Source organism: Physeter macrocephalus, chromosome 5 (genome assembly GCF_002837175.3).
Source record: "Physeter macrocephalus isolate SW-GA chromosome 5, ASM283717v5, whole genome shotgun sequence".
NCBI classification, from domain to species: Eukaryota; Metazoa; Chordata; class Mammalia; order Artiodactyla; family Physeteridae; genus Physeter; species Physeter macrocephalus.
Window position 1 is genome coordinate 67,549,226 of NC_041218.1, and position 22,339 is coordinate 67,571,564.

A 22,339-nucleotide genomic window follows, 5' to 3' on the forward strand; every position below is an offset into this window, starting at 1 on the left:
AGATGATCCTGGAAGCACAGAGTAGGAGTAAAATGAGGCAATAGTTTGTTAATAAGTTATTTACTGCTGCAGACAACTGGGACTTAGTCCCTGAGGGGCCCTCTGAGAAACTGTATGGAGAACACTTCAGAACTGGCCCGCTGAAGGCTGAGGTGGCTGCAGGATTTAGCTGGTAACTCCCATCTCTCATTTGTTGAGGGTCACTCCTTGGGTTTTAACTCCCCAGAACCTCTAGCCTGCCTTGTATGTAGATACAGTACAGCCTGGTGGCCAGATAATGCCATCAGAGAGCGTAAGGGTTTGGCCTTTAAGAAATTATCTAGCGATGAGGTAGACCAAGGTGAGATAGGCAGGGCACCAGTAGCATCTCTACATCCTCACTTTATGAAGGAAATAAGTCGCAGAGAGACTATGTAACTTGCCCATGTAGGAATGGGAGTGGGAGACCTGTGGTTCACAGATCATGGCAGATCTTCATTCCAGAGCATGCAAATCTTAAATATGCAGAGAGATGGGAATCTCATCTGCTGTGAAGTTATTTTATAACTTCCAAAACTTTGCTACACACTTTTGACAATCATACCTATTTTATTACATATCACAAGTAAAAGCTTTTGTAGCACAATTTTTGGGCTCAGTGGACTGGCTTGACCCTTCATATCTCTTAGTGTCAGCACTCACCCTTTCATCCATACTATGGAGGCATTAGGTGCAGGGTAATTGGGGTAGACATTTTCTTTGAAAGAAAATACATTCTTTTAATGTGAGTATAAAAGTTATGCAAATATTTTTTAAGAACCTCAGAGTATATGAAAGCCATTTTGAGTTTGCTCAATGAAATTTTGGTGCTTGGAAATTTTCTTAATTATGTAGATAAAGAGGAAACTCACAACTCTCTTGCCATAAAACTCCACCTAATCTCATTAAATGTTATATGTGAATCAGGTTTATTTACTTCACTTAATCATCATAATCATTGTGAGTGGTATTACTTATACTATTTTAAATATGAGAATAAGGTCACAGAGTCACTTAGTTGTGGGTCCATCCAGCTCAGGTTGTCTGATCTTAGCAAATGAAGGGATTGTCAAAAAGACAAAGGTGGGGTTGCTCACTGTGAAGCATAGAGATTAGGAACCCCTAAGGCCAATGATGAAAGTGTCCATTCAAGCACGGATCGGGTAGAAATGTCCAAATGGCTTTGAGATCTTACAATAAAAGGGTTTAATAATCTCCAGAAGGAGCAGAGGGCCTAAAATCTTTACCTAAGAGTTGACCCGGGGCAGCCTCCAGACTACCAGGCCTGCTAATTTGTCCAGGAGAGAAATTCTTTATGTGAAGGTATGTGAAAATCAGAAAGACTTGGCAGACCTGTCCTGCTGGTTAAGATGAGTGAGCCAGGTTAACAGAGCTGAAGCCACTAAAGGTTTAAATCATATCACCAAACCAGGCCCTAGGAGCTCTTCAAATACACAGTCCCAGGGCTTCATTCAGAATCTCTGCGGATGGGATTCAAACTTGAGTGTTCTTTATCATAACTCTTAGGTGGTTCTAATATGCAGCCAGCAAAAAACAGCTGCTGTAGTTTAAAAAGTTGACATTCTGGCTTACATATTTTAATAACTTGTGAGTTGGGTTTCCATGTTAAAGAAACTCGTAAGTTAGCTTTCTGTAATAGTAACCTGTGGATTAGCTTTCCATATTATAATAATTTATGAGTAAACTTTCTTATGAGTTAGACCCTCTAAATCTAATCTCTAATATGTTGATGTTACAGTAATGTTGAGGTTCAGACCTGCATCGTGATGAGTTTCCCAAGGCCACAGAATTCTCTGAGTCCTCCTGAGCTACACTATCAAATACAGCATCTGTGAGACGTGTGGCTTTTTAGGTTTTGATTTAAATTTGCTAAAATTAAATAAAATTTAAAATTTAGTTACTTGGTCACATAAGCCACATCTCAGGTGCTCAGTAGCTACAGGTAGCTAGTTACTACTGTATTGGACACATGGATATGGAATATTACAGTCACAGAAAACTCTACTGGACAGCCCTGAGCTAGAAAATGAAGCGAACCCTCTTTTGCAGATGCTCGGTTCACTTTGTCCTTTTATCCAAATATGTATTTCACACGCTTTCTCTCAGTCTAAAATACCTTATCCACTATTTGATGTATTAAATTACCCTTTATTTGGCATATCAATAGAGAGATAAAGGTATTTTAAAGGCGGGGAAGCACATCACTGAGAGAATGCAGGAGAGCAAATGTTGGAACCATACCCAGATTAAGTGGAGCTGGCTAAAGGAGTTCACTGCTCTTCTCAGAATTGCCTATCATTTTATATGTGTTTCTTCCCTATTACCAAATAGTAGTCTTACCAAAGGCATAAAATGCTTTGAAGTAAGTAAATACACCATAACTATGAAGCTTACTTCACTTTAACAATTTCTTTCCATATGCTTGAAATGTACTGATTTTTTTTACCAGTTAGGGAAAGGAAATAAGACACAAAAACTACTGAGTAATTAAAATGTTATATCTTAGAACCTGGAAGCTTACTCTGTTTTTAGTGATAAAAGAAGCAGAGCTGTTTACAGTAAAATAATTAAGGTAACAACAGTGCCATGTATCATTATCTATATAAAGCACTGCAGTAGGAGTTGGAAGCCCTGGGGTTTACATCCTTGCTTCCGTGTTTATAAGATTTGGGCCTAAGGCAAACTCCTAACCTCTTTCAGCCTCATTTTCCTCATCTGTCAAGATGAACTTGGGTTGGGAGGTACATAAGACCCTCTATGTTAAATGTCTGTAGGACTTGACACCGGGGTAGATCATTTTGATCCCAGGTGACCTGGAGTTTTGAGTTATGTACTGTTCTTCCTCCAGGCCACGTATTATCCCCTCTTTTCTTAATGTTCACTTTAATTACTTACTGTAGAGCGTCCAAGCATCTCGACTTTCCTGTCAGACATCAGAAGGAGGGAAAATGCATCTTGTGTGAGCAAGATTGCAAATGTTGGAATTTTGTATCCAAAATATGTGGGTCTGGCTAAAAGATTCAAAATGAAAACAATTGCAAATGTGAAAATTCAGTAAGGATTATGAAAATACGGCAAAGTTTTTAACTGCTTCGTCCTTCTTTCTGAGAAAACAAATTTACACATAGGCCAACTTATGTTTTAAAACAAAGCCACAGTGGGTCGTATAGAAGAAACATACAAGACGCTGAGGACGGTCTTGGCATAGGTCATGAAAACCTAGAAATTCTGAAGCTAGAGGATTGTGAATCTAAAGTTGGATTGTGTATTTGCTTTAATGATTTAATATAAATATCTTCTGAGTTATTTTGAATTGATCTCCTGTTGAAGGCAAAGAGTAAACAGCGGGAAAGAAGGTCTATTTAGGCAGAGAACAAAACTGTATTTCTGCAAATTTCCAACCTCTTTAACGTACTTGGAATAGTGACTTAACGTTGTTAAGCGTTTCCGTTATGTTACTGACAAAACAGAGAGGAAAAGATATAGATGCTCCCATTTTTGTATTCACATCCCATCTGTAACAAAATAGCCCGTGCGATCTTTGGAGCCACTTAATTTCCTAGCTAAAAACTTAAGAACCCTGGGCCCCTGCTGGCTCCTTCTAGATCTTTACATTAACAAATGCTTCTCTAATCAAAATGCCTTAGAGCAGTTAGGAATCCAGTAATATTTACTATCCTTTGATGAACTGAGTAAATAAGGCTGAGGCAGAAGCCTAAGGTAGACTCTAAGTTAAAATGAAGTGATATTAACTCTATTTGAAGTAATAAAATACTGCAGTTTATGCTACTGGGAGCAAAACAAATTTAAGAGGTCAGCGTTTTTTCCAATAAAAGTTTTTACAGTTTTATTTATTAAAGAAAAATACATGTTTCTTGTTGAAATTTTACAAAATATAGTTGTAGTAGAGAAAAATATCACCCCAAGTCCCACCTTTGAAAAAAGAGTGAGCAAATTTTTTCTAATCTTTGTTTTCACATATGCAGCTCTGTGGTTTTACAAGAAAGAGTTCATACCGTAGATAATGCTTTGAAATCTACATTTTTATTTGAAATGTTATGAAGATTTTCCTGATAATCAACTAACTTTTGATATTATAATGACTGTAGTTTTCCACTGTTTGGAAGTAGCCTAATTTATTTAATCAGTTCTTTCCATATTGGACATTTAGGTGGTTTGCATTTTTTAATATTATATAATGCTGTGGTGAATATTCATTAAATTAATTTTTTGCATACATTTAAATTATTTCTTTAGAATAAACTACTAGAATAGAATAATTGGATTAAATGATAGGCATGCTTTTAAGGTTTCTGTTACCTACTGGTCATCACTTTTAAGAATTTTCCTTCTCACCAGGGTGTCTGGTAGAATACTGAATCTTTCCCAACACTAGATACGGTCAGTTTTCTCCTGACCTTTGACAGTTTTATGGGTAAAGAAGTATTGGTGCTCTGTTATTTTACATTCTTCGGTAGCTCTTTCATGTTTGTTGCACCCTGTTGTATCTTCTCTTTAAGGGCTGCCTGCTCCCACAGCACTCTGATATGATGAGAGAACTTCTGTCTTTTGACCTTTAATGCCCACAGCATAGGCAGAACCAAGAGGAAAGGGGAGTAGACAGAGAGGATTTGGAGAAAGATGAAAGCTACGTGGGGAGGAAGGCAGAGCAGTGTAACCATAGTGTATGGGACGTGTGCCACCTGTGGAATTTGCTGGCATTGTTCTGATCCGAATGGGAGAAATAAACGTGGCCCCTGTACAGTCTCTGCTATGAAAAAACTTCTGCTTTATCTCCAGAGACAAGGCCTAAACAGTAAAGTGAAGATCTTTTGAAGTATCTGCAAGAGGCAGCACAGCCTGTTAGTTGAGAACACACACTCTGGAGCCAGAGTTCAAATCCCGACTTTGTCACTTACTGGCTGCGTGACCTTGGTCAAGTTACTTAGTCTGTTTCTTCAGGCGTAAAATAGGATAATAACGGTGCCACCTCATAGGCTTGTTATGAAGATGAAATGACTTAATAAATGTAAAGTGCTTAGAATGGTGTCTGGTACATAGGAACATGTAAGCGTTGGTTACATTAAATTTTTAAAGCACTTAGTGTGGCACATAATGGACTTGAAAAGTGTTAGCTGAATACATGTACCATAGTAAAAGGCAATAAATATATAAATAGATTCCAATATCTGGTTTAGACAAGTGGGGTACTATGTGTTAAAGGATAGTTTTCAAAGAAGTAAAATCATGAATCTCAGACAAATATAAAATAACCATGTCAAAGATATCATTTATGTCATTCACTAATAAAACAGCTAAGATATTATAATGAGTTCAAAGAGGATCCAAAGAACAGACAAAGGTATGGGCAATCAGCGTTGAAATGAATTTGCTAGTAACTGCAAAACTGGCCTCTTCCACATGGCAGAAATTAGTTTCATCTCCACCAGACAAAATTCCTGTGCATCTCTGTGGATGAAATCATTTGCTGCTATCAGTCTTCTACTGTATTAAAAAATAACTCAAAGAGAAGGAAAGGTGCAGACCTCTGTAACATCAGATCACCAGAAGGGTCCTTTAGACACCATCCATGGAAAGAATCTTTTTGTTCTTTTCAAAGACTTGCCTAGTTCTCTTGATTTAGGAAAGTATGCAACCAATTATTCTAAAAGTTACAGAAATGGCATTAAAGGAACCTATGCCAGAATCTCAGTCTCAACACTTAGCAGCTTTGTGAAACAATTGCTTTGCCTCTTTGAGCATCAGTGACCTTCTCTGTAAAATGATAACAGTGTCTGGTTAATGGGAGCTCTTATAAGATTTAAATTACATGTGTCTAAAGCTCCTGATCCAGTGTGTGACTCATAGTAGACATCCAATGAATGGTAACTATTACTGTGCTAATTATAATTAACTGAATCAACCAAAGAATAATTGTTCAGTTTTGCTTCTGCCACAGCCGGTCAACCTAGGTAGCAGTTACATAGAGCATTAGGTACAGCCCTGGGGAAGGAAAGTGCATGGCTCCCAGGGGACATGGGAAATGTGAGCTTGATTAGAGAAGGCTACTTGGTAGATGCTGGGAAATAATGCCAAGTAGGTCACATCCAGCCTCTTGAGGAGCCTTGGAATCTAGAGAGAAGAGTTGGGGCTGTGTCAGTAAGCATCCAATTCAGAATCATCTGGAGTGCAGAATCCTGGGCTTCACCCCAGATCCACTGACTTAATAGCTGGCAGTTGGGAATCTGTATTTTATCAAGTTACTCAGATGTTGCTTGAGCACATTGAACCTTAAGAATCACTGCTGCAGATAAAAGATATAAATCCTTATTTGGAGTCATATTCTTGAGGCATTGGAGTAAAGTGAAATAAGATGGGCCTTCCAGCCATTGTACAGGATAACCTTCTGGATGAAAAGATGAGGGGGGACTGAAGGCAGGAGGGAATTGACAGGAGTAGGCATATGCCGTGACTTGGGTGATGAAGAACTTCATTAGGGTGAGGATGAATGTAGATAGGAAACAGTGACTCTAAACATCATCATAAAGAAGGAGAATTTAATGACTAAGAGGCTAGGAGACTCAAAGTAGAGGACAGGAAGTATTCAAAACTAACGACATGATTTAAAGTCCAGGTGGATAGAGGAATAGAGATTCAGTGACACAAACAGAGAGTTGAGAATGGTCAGTTTTGTGGAAAGATAAGGTAAGTTTGGAGCATGTTAGAGGACGGTGGTACTTTTAAGTAGAAATTTAAAGGAAATAATTGAAGGAAAGGGGGGCTCCAAGCTGGAGTGGCAGGTCTTGGCTAGAACAATAGATGAAACTTCCATGGAACATCCTGAGATAAGGCTTCTCTCTTTGCCTTCCTCTTTAGATTGTCAAAGTATATGTTATTTCATACACAAAGGGTTACATGAGCTAAATGCTCATCACTTGAGAAACCTAAAATGGGTGTTTTAAATTTAGGCATTATCCTACCTGTAGAGAAAAAGAAAGGCTGTATTTACAGTTTATTTCAAAGATCAAAATGTGTGGCATTGTTGATAAGGTGAACATATTAAACTATTTTCCTCTTTCTACAAAGGATGTAAAGTTTTTAAGGGTTGTGCAGGGTGGTTGGAAACTCTTTTGTATATCACAATGAGGTGTTTGGTAAATGCTTAGTTGTTGAACTGAATTTTAAAATGATACCTGACAATATACAGCCTCCCTGTACCTCTGGAGTTAAGCCTGTTTCTGGTAAATTCCCTGGGTTCAATTCCCAACTATGCTACAGTCCTTTGAGAGGCTAACTAAGATCCCTAGCTGGGCTTCCCTGGTGGCGCAGTGGTTGGGAATCTGCCCGCCAATGCAGGGGACACGGGTTTGAGCCCTGGTCTGGGAAGATCCCACATGCCGCGGAGCAACTAAGCCCATGAGCCACAACTACTGAGCCTGCGCGTCTGGAGCCTGTGCTCTGCAACAAGAGAGGCTGCGATAGTGAGAGGCCCGCACACCGTGATGAAGAGTGGCCCCTGCTCTCCACAACTGGAGAAAGCCCTCGCACAGAAACGAAGACCCAACACAACCAAAAATAAATAAATAAATTTATTTAAAAAAGAAAAAGATCCCTAGCTAATATGGGAATTGTTGTCTGAAAATTAAAAGTTCGAGTATGCCCCAAATCTCAGACTAACTTAGTCCACTGGGAGACTTCCCAGTATTAAATATGTCCTTAACCCAAACTGTTGATTCCAAACTACTGTGTTGGTTGAAGTAGAATTTCTAAAGGGTATATGAGACCTTTCACTGCTCTTACAAGTTACACATATTTCTACCAAGGTAAAACTGTTTTTTAAAAAAAGCACTTTTGGTTGTATTTTAATTTTTGTCTTGATCCTACCTTTAGTAAAAAAAGAAAAACTATATTGTAATCATTTAGTTTGGTCAGTAATTAAAGGGTTTTATTGATCACTGTATAAAAAAGATGGGCATATTCTGAGAGGAAATAAGTCTTTAATGTAAAAAACTATATTGTAATCATTTTTGGTCAGTAATTAAAGGGTTTTATTGATCACTGCTGTATAAAAAAGATGGGCATATTCTGAGAGGAAATAAGTCTTTAATGTATTTCTAAACTCGAGGCTGTGGCATGCTCATGCAAGGATTAGAATTTATATTCATTTTTATTGTTGTCTGATATTCAGCAGTATATATTTTCACCCAATATATTGTAAGGAATACTGACTATAAAACGTATTATGCAAGGAATCTCATTGTATATTAAATATTTATTGAATCTAAGTGAATAGCTTCTTTGTATTTTCTAAACTTGAATTTATATCTATGTATTGTTATAAAAATCACAGTGTTTTCAATAAATTTATATTTGATTCCCATCCTTAACATCCTATGATATTTGTCAATTAATTAATTAAGGTACTTTATAGACTTTTTTTTGTGATTTTGGTGTACAGAAATTCAAAGCATATTCAAATGTATTTTCTACCAAATGCTTTACTTAAACTTTTGGTTTGCATCAGATATGCAAAGAATAAATAAATGCATTCATTTATTCGACATTTATTTGTTCTATGTTAAAAATACAGCAGGAAACAAAGCATAGCGTGGTTAACTTACACTTTAGTCTAAATCAATAATGATAACAGTACCCTACCCTCAGATAGTAATTTTGACCAAGTCTTTGTGATAATAAATTAATAAAACCTATAGATTGCTTCTAGAGGCAGAGGTCATGGAAGAAATTCTGTTGTAGAACTGAACGTAGAACTCAAATTTTAATTAATTCCTGCTTGTTTTCAATAATACAGAGACCTACACTTTCAAGTTTGGGATTTCACTTTCTCCGTCACATTACCAGCAAACTCAGTGTTTACTAAATGCCATTGATTGATTTGACCCATGGTAAAAGGACAATTTAATATGACTGGTGAGACATGTCTGAGCCTGGTCATTTTGATTGCCAATATTTTATAGTCTATGACTTTAGAAATGTAAGCTGTTTTACTTTTTTTTTTTTTTTAACTTTGCACCATTAATGAGAGGTCTTTATCTTTTATTTGTGCACTTTTTTTTCCAGGTTTTAGGGAAAAAGCCGGAGCTTAGGGATGGAGAAGAGGATGACGACCTTAGAGCAGACATAACTAACAGGAAAATGGCTAAACTCTACATGGTGGGTTCACTGTTAGGGAGTTCTGTTGTTTTTACCGGGCTGGAAGCTGCTGGGGAGGCCTGTACTGGGAGGGACTCTTTGCTACAGATGGCATTTCTCCTCATTGCCTTCAAAGAGAAATGTGTGGGCAGAATCCGTTCTTTGCTCTAGCATAGTTATTTAAATTCCTCTTGCTATTGCTTTTAAAATTTTTATTAAAAACAACAGATAATAATTTGCTGTGATTTAAATAAAATTATATATTGTTGCTGTATTAGTTTGCAGCAATGTGTTTTGATACATTACATTCAATAAAATGTTTCCTTCATGAAGTAAAAAAACTTTGTAAGCTTTTTCTTATAAAATCTTAATAAGCTATAAAATCATCCCCTTATTTAAAATATCCTGTTTAGCCATCATGAAGGCTTTCTTTGTTATGAGCGCAAGGCTATCAAATCAAACAGCTGGAAGGAAACAGGGTAAAAACTGTCCTGGGCGTTGGAAGACTTAGTTCCATGTCAGCTCTGTGGGAAGGACTGCCTGGGTGACCTTGGGCAAGACATGGCCATTCTGGGTCTTAGTTTTCTTATCTGAAATAAAAAAGAGAGAGAGAGAGATTAAATTAGAAGATTACTCAGGTTCCTTCCAACTCCACAATTTTATGATTTTATTGCTGGTGAGGGTAACAAAATCCACAAGATGTACCAGTTGAGGAGACAGTTCAGATGGGATCCTTCAAGCATTCCCTCCCCTTGTAACTTTCTAAGCATGTGATTTGGAGCAGACCTGAATCTCCCTGCAGAACTGAATAGTTTTCTCATCTCTTCCAAGAAGAAATTATATTTGCTGCTCTTTAAAGGGATCTTCTGGCTCAGACACGCTGTGATTTTAAATGAAGATCAAGTTACTAACTTGTATAGAATAACTTCCTTTTTGTAGAATGGAAGGGGAAGTAGATTCTTTTCCTCCTAGATGGCAAAGGAAAATGTGGTTACCACTCCTAAATACTGATAATTTTAATATAAGCCACACAGAAATTGTTATTCTAAAAGACTGTGTGGGTGCTTATTTTTTTTATTACTGTTTCTAAAACCCAATTGCAACAGTTTAACAAATATCTTTTATGTCACGTCATCAAATAAAGCTGTTCTCCCTCTTGGACAGCATTATGGGACAAGGGAAATATTTTTAAATGTGAACATGTTAATCCTGAAACAATCCTCCCTCTAGTGGATCTGTAATGTATTGCATCATCTAACTCTAAAGTCCTTTTGAAAATACTTTAATTTGGGATTGCTGAGCAGAGCTGGGAAGCAGTCACCTAGGGCGATTTCTAAAAATACAGAATTCAAGTCCTACCACAGTGCTGCAAAACCCCACCACTGATCTAGGTAGGGCCCTCAAATCTGCATATTTAACAAGTGCCCAGGTGGATTAGCTTGCAACCTACCAGGCCTTTGAAAAACAATGAATTCTAACCTAACAAATTTTGTAAGATCACCTGCAACTTAAAAATATATATATTCTGTAGTCATTTACAAACTTCAGGAGTCTAAGTAAGTTTACTTGTGACACAGTTTTATTTGTGACAGATGATATTTACTTTGATAATTTACACCAAGTATTTAAATAAATTGAGGTAAATTACAGGCCCCATTTTGAAAAAAATCTGTAAGCATAAACTGTAATGTATCAATGCCTTCCTTAGCACAGTGTCTGGCATATGATAGTACTCAGTAAATGTTGAATGAATGAATGTTTAAGCTTCAGCTTTTGTGTGTGTGCAATGAGTGTAAGGTTATTACCATTTAAAAGATTGTTGTATTAATAAAAATTAAGAAATAATCTCGTTAAAGTTCATTGTGTGGTGCCTAGTATATATGAAATCACAACAAACCTTATCCATTATTATTATCATTATTATTTTCTGTGTTGAAACTTAACTTTTTATTAGTAATACTTTTACCCCAAAGGACTTTAAAAAAGCCTTTCTAAGGGTGTAACTGGGTTCATGGCGTTTTTTGTTTGTTTGTTTTCTTTGAAATAGCTTTGTTGAGATACAATTTACAGATTATAAAGTTTATCCATTTAAAGTGTACAATTCAGTGGTTTTTATTACATGTACAGGGTTGTGCAACCATCGCCATGATCAAAGAGTTTAGAACATATTGATCATCCCCAAGCAAGCTCATGGTTTTCATGTTAGGTTTCAGATGCCAGTGGCTCCATGAAAGTGAGCATGGTGGCAGAAGAAAACCCCTTCTCCATGGCGATGCTGCTTTCTGAAGAATGCTTCATTTTGGACCACGGTGCTGCAAAACAGATTTTTGTATGGAAAGGTAAAAAATGCCATTGGTATTGTTGATGTACTTCAGATTTATACATATTTCTTCGGAAAGGTAAATAAAACATCTTTTCTGACTTAAAAAAACCTTTCCTTTCTGCGTGATCTGTAAAATGCAGACATCAAAACCATATTTTCTTCCAACCAGTATTATTTACCAGGGATGATGAGGTGAAAGAAAATCTTTGGGCACTATAAAAAGAATCTTTTTTATACAGAGTGTTCATTACAATATTGTTAAATATATTTAGTATACTAGGAAAATTTTACTATTCTTTCAGGGTTGTAGTTAAATTCAATTATAATTATATTTATTTTTTGGTGCACAAATATTTCTTAATCATATAATACCTTGCTTCTCTGAAATTCTGTCTCTTTCATATATCTTGCATGTTAGGTAGAGATGCTAATCCCCAGGAGAGAAAGGCTGCCATGAAGACAGCTGAAGAATTCCTAGAACAAATGCATTATTCGACTAATACTCAGGTATGTGTGGAAATGAACTGGCTAGAAAAAATGTTTTTAAACATGGGAGCTCATGACATCGCCACAAAACTCATGAAAGAATTTGGTTCAAAATAACGTATGCACGGAAGTCATTCTCACATGTGTGCCATGCTGTATCATGTGTCCCTAGAACTATATCTGTGTGGAGAATGGAATTTTGCAGAAATTGGCGATCAGACCTTCCACGGGACTTTGTGATGAGAATAAGAACACATCCACTTCCTCCATAGCCTTTAAGTCAAGATGATCAACCACAATTGAATTAACTGAGAGCATTTATCAGTTATTCCTTAGAGCAATTTGTACAGACATGGACTAATGCCCAGAGAATATTTGCCTTCATGGAGATCAACATAGACACTGGATAATTGCTCTTCTTTTCTGAATCGCTCAGCCTCATCTTTTCTCTTCATTTTTATGTCCTGGCACAAGTAACACAATGAGATCATTCCTTTCAGGTCACAGACATCTTATGAACCTAGTGTAGGAAAACAGTCAAACTTATTTGACTGTAATCGTAACATACGAAATAACTTTATTCTCTCAAACATCCAGATTCAGTGGCAATCACTTTAGCTGTAAGAAAAAAAAAGCGAGGTTGCATTGTTTTAGCTTCGTATTTGATAACCTTCCTTTTTGCATTCAATTAAGGATCCCAGCTTCTAAGTTTACATCTGTCATCACAAAAAACAGGATCATCTTTGCATTTCCTCAGTTTTTTTTCTCCACTACTAGATTAATGTTTTTCCTTGGTCTCTTATTTTTCTGTTTATAATTATTATTATTTTTTAAATTTCAGATTCAAGTTCTTCCAGAAGGAGGTGAAACACCAATCTTCAAACAGTTCTTTAAGGACTGGAGAGATAAAGATCAGAGTGATGGCTTTGGGAAAGTATATGTCACAGAGAAAGTGGCTCAAATAAAACAAATTCCATTTGACGCCTCAAAATTACACAGTTCTCCACCAATGGCAGCCCAGCATAATATGGTGGATGATGGTTCCGGCAAAGTGGAGGTATTTACTTGTTTTTTTTCATCTGTTTGTCCTTGTCAAGCCCATTTATGGCAAGATATGTGGAAATATAACTGCAGGAAACTGCAAACTTTGTAAATTTTTATTATTAATAAAAATGGTTCAAGACTGTATATTAAACCAGGGAGTTTAAGGCTGGAAAAGCTGTTGTCTGGCCTTCAGTCCTAGTTTACAGTGTGTGTGCTGAGATTCTAAGAAGTTAGGCGATTTGTGCAAGATCACCTAATTATCCCCTTAGAGGCCTCCATGGAACCCAGCCATGTCCATCTTGTTTCCTGGTCCAGAAATGCTCCTGCTGTTGGAACTAGGATTGTCCAGTGAGGGCGCATTGCTCCAAAAGCACCCACTACATAAGTTTGTCCTTCCCTTGCACCGTAGAGGCATTCACAAAGGCAAATTGGGCATGTGTCACGTTCCAAAATCACAGATATTTTTAGAGCATTCAAATTGAGTTTGTTGGTTCTTGCTATTTTTTGACAAAAATTGTTAAAACCCTCCTAAGAATTCTCCCTAACTAAAATCTCTTGGCATTTAATCTGCTGTTGGATCATCTAACTTAAGGGAAACTGGATAATGTCACTTCCATCCTAGAATATGTTGGTGGCTCTCCACAGTCTTCCTGGGAACGTCCATCCTCAGGTGGGCCTCCCGGATCTCCATGATTGACCCTTGCTCTCTGCACCTCAGCCTTCCACAGCCTTGAGCACTCTTCCCCTGTGCCATCCGGCTAACATTCCCATTCCTCCTTTGTAACTCCGTTAAGTCACAAGCTGCACCTCTTCCGAGAAGCCTTCCCTCCACACTGAAATGACCTTTCTCTGTGCTCAAGCCATAAGTAATATTCTTCAGAGAATTTATCATATAAGTACCACAGAATTGTTCATTTACTTACAGGTTTCTCCTCCCAGACCTCTTGTCAGTTCCTTGAGGGAGGGAATTGAATAATTTATCTCTCTATTCCCAGGGCTTATCACAATGCTTGGACCAAAGTATATAGTAAAAAGATTTAAGAGTTTTTTCTCTTTTCAAAGACATGAAGTGTGAATCTAAGCTGTGCAGGGGTTGTGGGAACTGCAAAGGGAGAAGTGCCCCCCCACCCCTGACCATGATCGCTCTCAGAGGGGTATTAGCTTCTGGGGCTAGGTCTGTCTCCTGCTCACACATCCTTTTCTGGAGCTCAACACAGCCAGCAGACCCCGTGGCAAACGTGGCTCCCAGCACCAAGTGTGTCTCAGCTGCAGTTTCCACGTTAGGGCACAGCATCTCTGAGATGCCCTCCCATGCCACCCCAGGGATATTAACATCCAGGGCTTTCTCTAGGTTTTTGGGTTTAGCCAGGCCATGCTGCCATTGTTCCTCTGGGATGGTGTGGGAAGGCTGCTCTCTGAAAACTCTGCACTGCTCTTCTGCACTTGCTCATCTCCTTATTTCAAAGCAAAGGGTCCATCCTGAGCCTCCCCAGGACCCAGGCAGAACGGTGCTCGCGCACATAGCGCCTGCAGTCTCTCACTCAAGTGTTACTTTCCCGTTTCATTTACAACTCTCATCTCTCCAACTTTTAATCTTTAATTAAAAGTGTCTTTAACCTGTGACGAGGATAAGGAAATAGAAAATAACTAGTTCTGCCTGCTTTTATCTTAATCAGTCTCATGCCTAGATGGTGGCTTTTGAAAATAGAAGTCATGCGATTGGTATTTTTATTATTTGGTCACAATCTGCCACTCTTACCTGGGAAAACAATAGTCTCGTGGCTTAAAACACAGGGAAAAAGAACTTAAAAAAAATTACTTCCCAACTGATGAAAAATTTTATGTAAGTTAAGAGATGTATTTCTGAGCGGAATATTTCAGTTATTCCACTAGAGTGTCACGTTATTTTCACTAATCAATCAAACAATATGTGTTTATTAATCAACAGGCTCAGAACTGAGCTAAGTACTGTGAAGGGTACAAAAGAACTATAAGCGCTTAAAAAGTCAATAACCAAATTGCCAAATTGATAAAAATTTCTTCCTGTTGCTTAATTTGTAAACTAGTTAGAAAAGTAATTTTTAAAAGTTGCTTAATGACAGATCTAAACCAAAATGTTTTTTAAACCTCTGAGAAGTATCATTAGATCAAGAAAATTTTGATTTTGGTACACATATTTCATTACTTTTAGATTTGGCGTGTAGAAAACAATGGTAGGATCGAAATTGACCGAAACTCGTATGGTGAATTCTATGGTGGTGACTGCTACATTATACTCTACACTTATTCCAGAGGACAGATTATCTACACCTGGTAAGTCTCCCTCTTTCATAAGATCTCAAGTTCCGTAGAGGTCACATTTTGCTCCAAAGTTAAATTTCATTAAATTCCATGCAATAGAGGGGTAGAATTATCCTATAAGTACGCCAGTGAGGTTTGTGTAACATTCAAGTAGTATTCTTTCAATATGATTTTGACTGTATTCTGTAGCTGCTGTCCACAAGCAGGAGGGGTTAGATAAGTGTCATCCTTTCTAATCTAGGAGAAAGGTTTTGACAGCCCAAGGGTAGTGTTCCTTTAGTGGATATGCAGTTGAATAACTCATCTCCTATGCAAGCTAACACTCCAACTGGCATCAGGTACCATGTCTTCTTGTTGTTAAAATTCACAGAGCCCATCTTGATTGGAGCTGCAACATTTCAATGATGCAAATCCTCTAAGGCATGTATATAATTTATGATTCTATTTCATACTCCAGAGACCTCAAATTGATGCATCCTTATTCTTTGTCCTCATGAAATTCATAGCAGTAATGAAGAAAAATGCCATTGCATTCATATCTCGTATGGTTTTTGCATAATGACTTGAGTTAATTGAAGGTTAAGTTTACTTAGAGAGAGTCAGTGCCAATGGGGAGTGTCCAACCGAGTAAGTGAAGTACACATAGCATGCTGGACTATTCCAAAGGAACAGGGATTCTGCAACAAATCATGCAATGTGGGATCCTCAAACTTTTTTTTAAGTGAAATCAGGAAAAGTAGAATATTTCTGAGAAGACTGAGAAAAAGAAAAGAATTTTCAAAAAAGATCTTAGGGCTTCCCTGGTGGCGCAGTGGTTGTGAGTCCGCCTGCCGATGCAGGGGACGTGCCCCGGTCCGGGAGGATCCCACATGCCGCGGAGCGGCTGGGCCCGTGAGCCATGGCCGCTGAGCCTGCGCGTCCGGAGCCTGTGCTCCGCAACGGGAGAGGCCACAACAGTGAGAGGCCCACGTACCGCAAAGAAAAAAGATCTTAAAGCTGAGGGGTGTAGGCCAAAGGTGCAAGGGTGAAGCAGGATCCTGCCTTTGCCTACCTAGTGATGGCAATCTTCAGGGAACATATTGAATGTATGCAGACTCAGGTGTCTGCTGATATCGTGACATTTCTCTCTGGTGAGCGTCCCACCAGATGACAGAGACATCTGTCCACACAGCATGACCACTTAACACTTATACTGGCCCGTGCCTTGAGCTTAACCAAGTAAAGGAGATGAGATGATTATCCCTATCCCATAGTTCTTGGTACCCAAAGGGTGGTCTGTGAACCAAAAGCATGGGCATCACTAGGGAGCTGGTTAGAAAAATGTCAGGCTCCATCTTTGACCCACTAAAGCAGAACCTGCATTTTAACAAGATCTCAGGATGATTCATATTCACTTTAATGATTGGCAGGCACTGCCTTAGGCAGTGGTTCCCAACACTAGCTGCACATACTAACCTGGACAGTTTTTCACAAATCCAAATGCCTGGCCCCCACTTTATACCAAATAAAGGTGGTGGTAGGACTGCTGAGATTCTAATGTACACTGTGGCATTAATGAGAACCACTGTGTCTAGGGACATTTCTGACTCCACAGTCACATCATATCCTGTCAAAGATGAATGTATTTAGCTATTTAGCTCTATGTTTAAGATGCCATCTTCATAGTAACCATTTTTTTGAGCAGCATGTTTGTGCCAGCAGAGTGCTAGATGTTTCCATATATTATCTTTCTTCCTCACAACCAGATTATTTTCAAGTGAAAGGTAAAGATTAAAAAGGAAGCAGGATTTAGGCAGATTAAGTAATTTAACCCAAGGTCACAACTTTTGAAACTGGTGAAGCAACATTTCACACCTTGATCTGCAGCTCTCTTTAAGGCCTGTGTGCAGCTATACCTTGGTAGAAGCTATGTCCTTAGTTTGCAATTTCCTTTTCTGAAATTTTAATTCAGAAAAGTGTGTGCAAAGCGTGGCATTTGTAGGGATAAATTTATTGTTCCGAGTCAGCTTTTCTTTTACATTCTGTTTCTTGTTCTTCCTCTTAATTCTTTTTGGTATGTAAAAAATATGATTAATTGTAGCACTCAGATCAAAGAAGAAAGACTAAATAAGTAATTCAAGAGAATGTTTTGAGGAATTAGCAATTTGTAATCCATATCAATAACTATGTGGATATAACTAAAACAGATTAAATCAGGTCATAAATTTTAGATGCAGTAGCTATTCCTTCAATCGTATGAAAGTATTCATAGAGCACTTTCTATGTGCCAAGCACTGAGCTAGATACTAAAGATACAGTGGTGGAAAAAAAAAAAACAACGTTGCCCAAGAATTTATACTAAAGAGAGAAAGATGATTATCAGGCATTTCAATGAAATATGAAGGGTTTAAGATAAAATCAAGCTGAGTGATCTTTGGGGAATTAGGGACAGACACTCAAGCTAACTCCTAGGCTGTTGGTGAAGGGCTCTTAGAAGTGACATCTAAGTGGGAACAAAAATGGGAGCGATGAAAGCAAGCAAATAGGGAAGTTGTTCCAAGCAATGCAGGGAAAATCGTGCTCTACTCGATTAGTAATGATGTATGGCTAGAGCAAAGTTAAGGAGCAAAAGATAAAACCAGAGAAATTAGAAGGAGCCAAATGGTGAATGGCCTTGCAACTATCCTGGGCAAGATGAACTTTATTTTCAGGGTGTTGGGAGCCAGTCAAAGAGTTCGCACAGGGGAGTGACATGATTGGTTTCCACCTTAGAGAAATTATTCTGGTTGACACCTAAAGAATGGACTGGTGGGAGATTGATGGCAGAGAGGCCATTTGGATTTTGTTGCATAATCCAAGTGAATGATAATATGGCCAGAGTTCAGTGTAAGGGAGGGAAAGTATGAGCAAGTGTGCAAAGTATTAAGGAGTTGACATCTGAATGACTGGTTACAGGGAACGGAGAAGATGACTGAGTCAAGGGTGGCCCCAGATTTCTGGTCTGTGCTCAGGTGGGTAATGTTTTATTCACTGAGATAGGGAACTCAAGAGGAGGACAAGTTTGGTCCTCACTGTAAAGAAATCAAAGAGAAAAAGAAGATGAAAATATGTCATATTTTTAATAGTCATGACCTTTAGGCTAGGAGTGGGGCTGGGGGAGGGGGTCATTTAGTTTTCTTCTTTCCGTTTGATGTGTTCAAGGTTTCTGTGATGAGAATGTATGACTTTTTGAGATATCAAGAATATAAGTTAGATGCTTGAGTCCTCTTGTGAGTTTTTGTCAGTTAATATCATGAATGTTAAATATGTCTGTTTGTTAATATTGTATGGTTTGCAGAACTTCGAAAACTTCCATAAAGGTAGCAAAGAGGCATTTAGAAAATGCCTCTTGAAGACTAGCTTTCAAATTAAACAGCTTTCCAGTTTATGTGATAATTTCAATGCAGGGATGTAAATAGGTTAAATCCAAGAATCAGAGTTGAAGATGACAAACTAGAATTAGATCACTTTGTCTCTTTATTTCTGAAACCACTTATATTCTAAAATGATAGGAGAAAAATAATTTCAGCAGTGATCTTTTCTGTGAAATGTCAAGTAGTTGAAATTGAACAAACTTTGAACAGTGGCAATGATGAGTCTCTTGAAGCAGTAAATTCCATTTTCATGCAGCATTTATTTTTAATGAGTAACAAGCACCACAGATTTATAAAGAAGAAATCATATCAAAGTAGATTGCTTTTTTTCCCCCTAGGCACAGGATTTCAAAATTAGAGGCAAAGAACAACTTTATTATATCTTGATTGCAGTGGAGTCCTTGACCTCCTGGGTCATAGATCAATAAAGCAAATTGGTTTGAATCTGTGTGGATGGAAGCATGAGTCACTTTGACAGGAAGAGGAAGAAGGGCTCGAGATGAACAGTGAAATATTTATTAAGAGTGTCAGATGGCAAAAGTTTGGTGAGGGATTTCAGTTTTGCTGGTTGAAATACTCCAGGAAAAAAAAAAGGAAAATGGTGACAAAAGTTTGGTGATGTAGTCTATTAGTTAGTTGAATTTTTTTCCTGCGGGAAAAAAAAAGGAAATGAAGAAACATCCAAGAAGTTGCAGATGTGAGGAAGGAAGGACAGGCGATAACAGACCCTGGTGTTTCCTCAGCTCTGTGTTACTCCCCAGCCGGTGCTCCCAGTGGCTCCTGGAAGTGTTTGCTAGCATGATAAGCTCATGGAAAATTTAGGCTATTAGCATTAAAAGACTGTATCTTTATGGGTGCCTTTGTTATGAAAAGCATGTTTTATTTTTTTAAACGTATGCCTGACATGAGCATATCCTTCCTTTTTTTTTGCACCCCACTGTAGAACATTTTTATATCAATCACTTGACTCTGTTGGTGCAATGAAATATTCTGAGATAAATGAGACATGCTCCCTGAATTCTGTGTTTTGGGGGGTGTGTCTGTGTGTGTTGTCCAGGTTGGGAGGCTATTGTTAACCTGTTCTGGGTATGGAACAGGTAGCTCACTCTCAAACCTTCAGAAGAAAGGATATAATTAATTTTCAAAATCCAGTTCCAGGATTAGTATTCTTCCTGCTAACCCCTAGTCACACAAAGATAGGAGGATTGGCTCCAAACAATGCTCAGTGCTTTCACTGGCTTTTCCCTCCCACAAAGTCAGCAAACAAGCAGATCTCCCAGAGGTTGCTATATAAGTTAAGCCAGTGATTGGAGTTATAGCCACAAGCTACCCTAGAAAGAGAAGTTGCAAATGAACTGCATGAATTGATTGATTGACTCTTTTTTTTTTTTGGCTGTGTTGGGTCTTCGTTGCAGCACGTGGGCTTCTCTCTAGTTGCGGTGTGCAGGATTACTCTCTCTAGTTGTGGCGCGCCGGCTCCAGGGCGCATGAGCTCTGTAGTGTGTGGCATGCGGGCTCTCTCGTTGAGGCGTGAGCTCAGTAGTTGTAGCGCACGGGCTTAGTTGCCCCGTGGCATGTGGGATCCCGATTCCCCGACCAGGGATCGCACCTGTGTCCCCTGCATTGGAAGGCGGATTCTTTACCACTGGACCACCAGGGAAGACCCGATTCATTGATCCTTATCTGGGTCACTGGTAGTTTAGCTTCTTTTATGGTTTTATTAAAAATTCCTTTAAAGAATTGCTAGAATGACAAAACGGGGCTTCACCATTGCCTACTTCTGATGATTATTTTCTTGATTTTTCTGGGTCCACACATTTGTTACTATGATCACCAAATATTCATGGAAAGATAAAGTACTTCTAATATCCAGCCTAATAGATTTGGCTCGTATTCTACTCAAATGGATTATTTTCACTGTGAAGATGGTTTCCCAAAATAGGCACCTCCAACTTGAAATCAGACAGAATTGACTACTTAGCGAAGTAATTATGGAACTAAAAATGGACCTATGAAATGCAGATTAAAGATACCTATCATATGTAGATCTAAACAATACATGGGATAGTTCATGGCTCAATGTTAGTTAAGTACTTTAAAAAAACAATAGCTTCCATGGCTTTATCATGTCAAAACAGCTGGTTTCTTCTTGATCTTTCATAATAACTTAAGTTTCTGCTTGAAATGCCTACATTAGAAAATCTTAAAACTTAAATACAAACTAATTTATTTTACTTTGGTTCCTCCAGGCAAGGAGCAAATGCCACGAGGGATGAGCTGACGACCTCCGCTTTCCTGACCGTTCAGTTGGATAGATCCCTTGGAGGACAGGCTGTGCAGGTTGGGATATTTTTACCCCAAAACTTATTAAAGTTTTCTTAGCCCAGTGTCTAGTTAAAACCCTTTTCCCAAGTTGGAATGGGAATTTGACACTTTCTAAATATTATCTTTTTTTCATTTTAGAATTTAAGTATTCCTATTCTCATGCCATACTCGTTCTCTCATTCTGGAAAAGAGGGAGCAAACAAAATTTAAGAAACAGAAACAAAAATAAACTATTAACAGATTTAAGAGCCCCAAAGAATCATTCCTTTAGAATCATATCAGATCAATGATAGCCACTTGTTATTAAAACTGTTCTACCTGAGTTATCACTTCCAGGTGATCACTTTCCAGTTTTCAAATCTTTATAAATGTGTAATGGCTTCTTCAAAGGTAGAAAGTAATTAGAAAAGTAAGTCCGATACTTTAGTACATAAAAACTGAGATGTGGAGAGTGAATTTGGTTTTCCAGCTGGTTTTCTTTCCATCTTGGATTTTAGTTCCTAAATAAAGCAAGTTAGGGCTTCCCTGGTGGCGCAGTGGTTGGGAGTCCGCCTGCCGATGCAGGGGACGCGGGTTCGTGCCCCGGTCCGGGAAGATCCCACATGCCGCGGAGCGGCTGGGCCCGTGAGCCATGGCCGCTGGGCCTGCGCGTCCGGAGCCTGTGCTCCGCACAAGTTAGACCTAAATTTAAAGGTGCATATTAACTTTTAAAAAATAAACTAACTTTGTTAATTGTTAATTAACAAATTAACAAGATTATTGAATTCTGTAAATGCACTAACTCCCCATGAAGTTCCCCATGAACTATTACATTCATTTCTTTTTTTTGAATTTTATTTTATTTATTTTTTATACAGCAGGTTCTTATTAGTTATCTGTTTTATATATATTAGTGTATACATGTCAATCCCAATCTCCCAATTCATCCCACCACCACCACCACCCCTGCTTTCCCCGCTTGGTGTCCATAAGTTTGTTCACTACATCTGTGTCTCTATTTCTGCCCTGCAAACCGGTTTGTCTGCACCATTTTTCTAGATTCCACATACATGTGTTAATATACAATATTTGTTTATCTCTTTCTGACTTATTTCACTCTGTATGACAGTCTCTAGGTCCATCCATGTCTCTACAAATGACCCAATTTCATTACTTTTTATGGCTGAGTAATATTCCATTGTATATATGTACCACATCTTCTTTATCCATTCGTCTCTCGATGAGCATTTAGGTTGCTTCCATGACCTGGCTATTGTAAATAGTGCTGCAGTGAACA

At 38.2% G+C, this 22,339-nt stretch overlaps 1 protein-coding gene across 3 annotated transcripts in view; it reads left to right on the forward strand.

Moving 5' to 3' along the window:
• Positions 1-22,339, forward strand: part of SCIN (scinderin) — an 82,464-nt gene that overhangs the window by 35,752 nt on the left and 24,373 nt on the right. For all 3 annotated transcript variants that reach the window (XM_024132013.2, XM_028490065.1, XM_028490066.1), the window contains 6 exons: positions 9,121-9,213; positions 11,399-11,531; positions 11,934-12,022; positions 12,843-13,058; positions 15,237-15,358; positions 20,988-21,078. In XM_024132013.2, the coding sequence (XP_023987781.1) occupies positions 9,121-9,213; positions 11,399-11,531; positions 11,934-12,022; positions 12,843-13,058; positions 15,237-15,358; positions 20,988-21,078 (744 nt within the window). The remainder of the gene's footprint in view (positions 1-9,120; positions 9,214-11,398; positions 11,532-11,933; positions 12,023-12,842; positions 13,059-15,236; positions 15,359-20,987; positions 21,079-22,339) is intronic.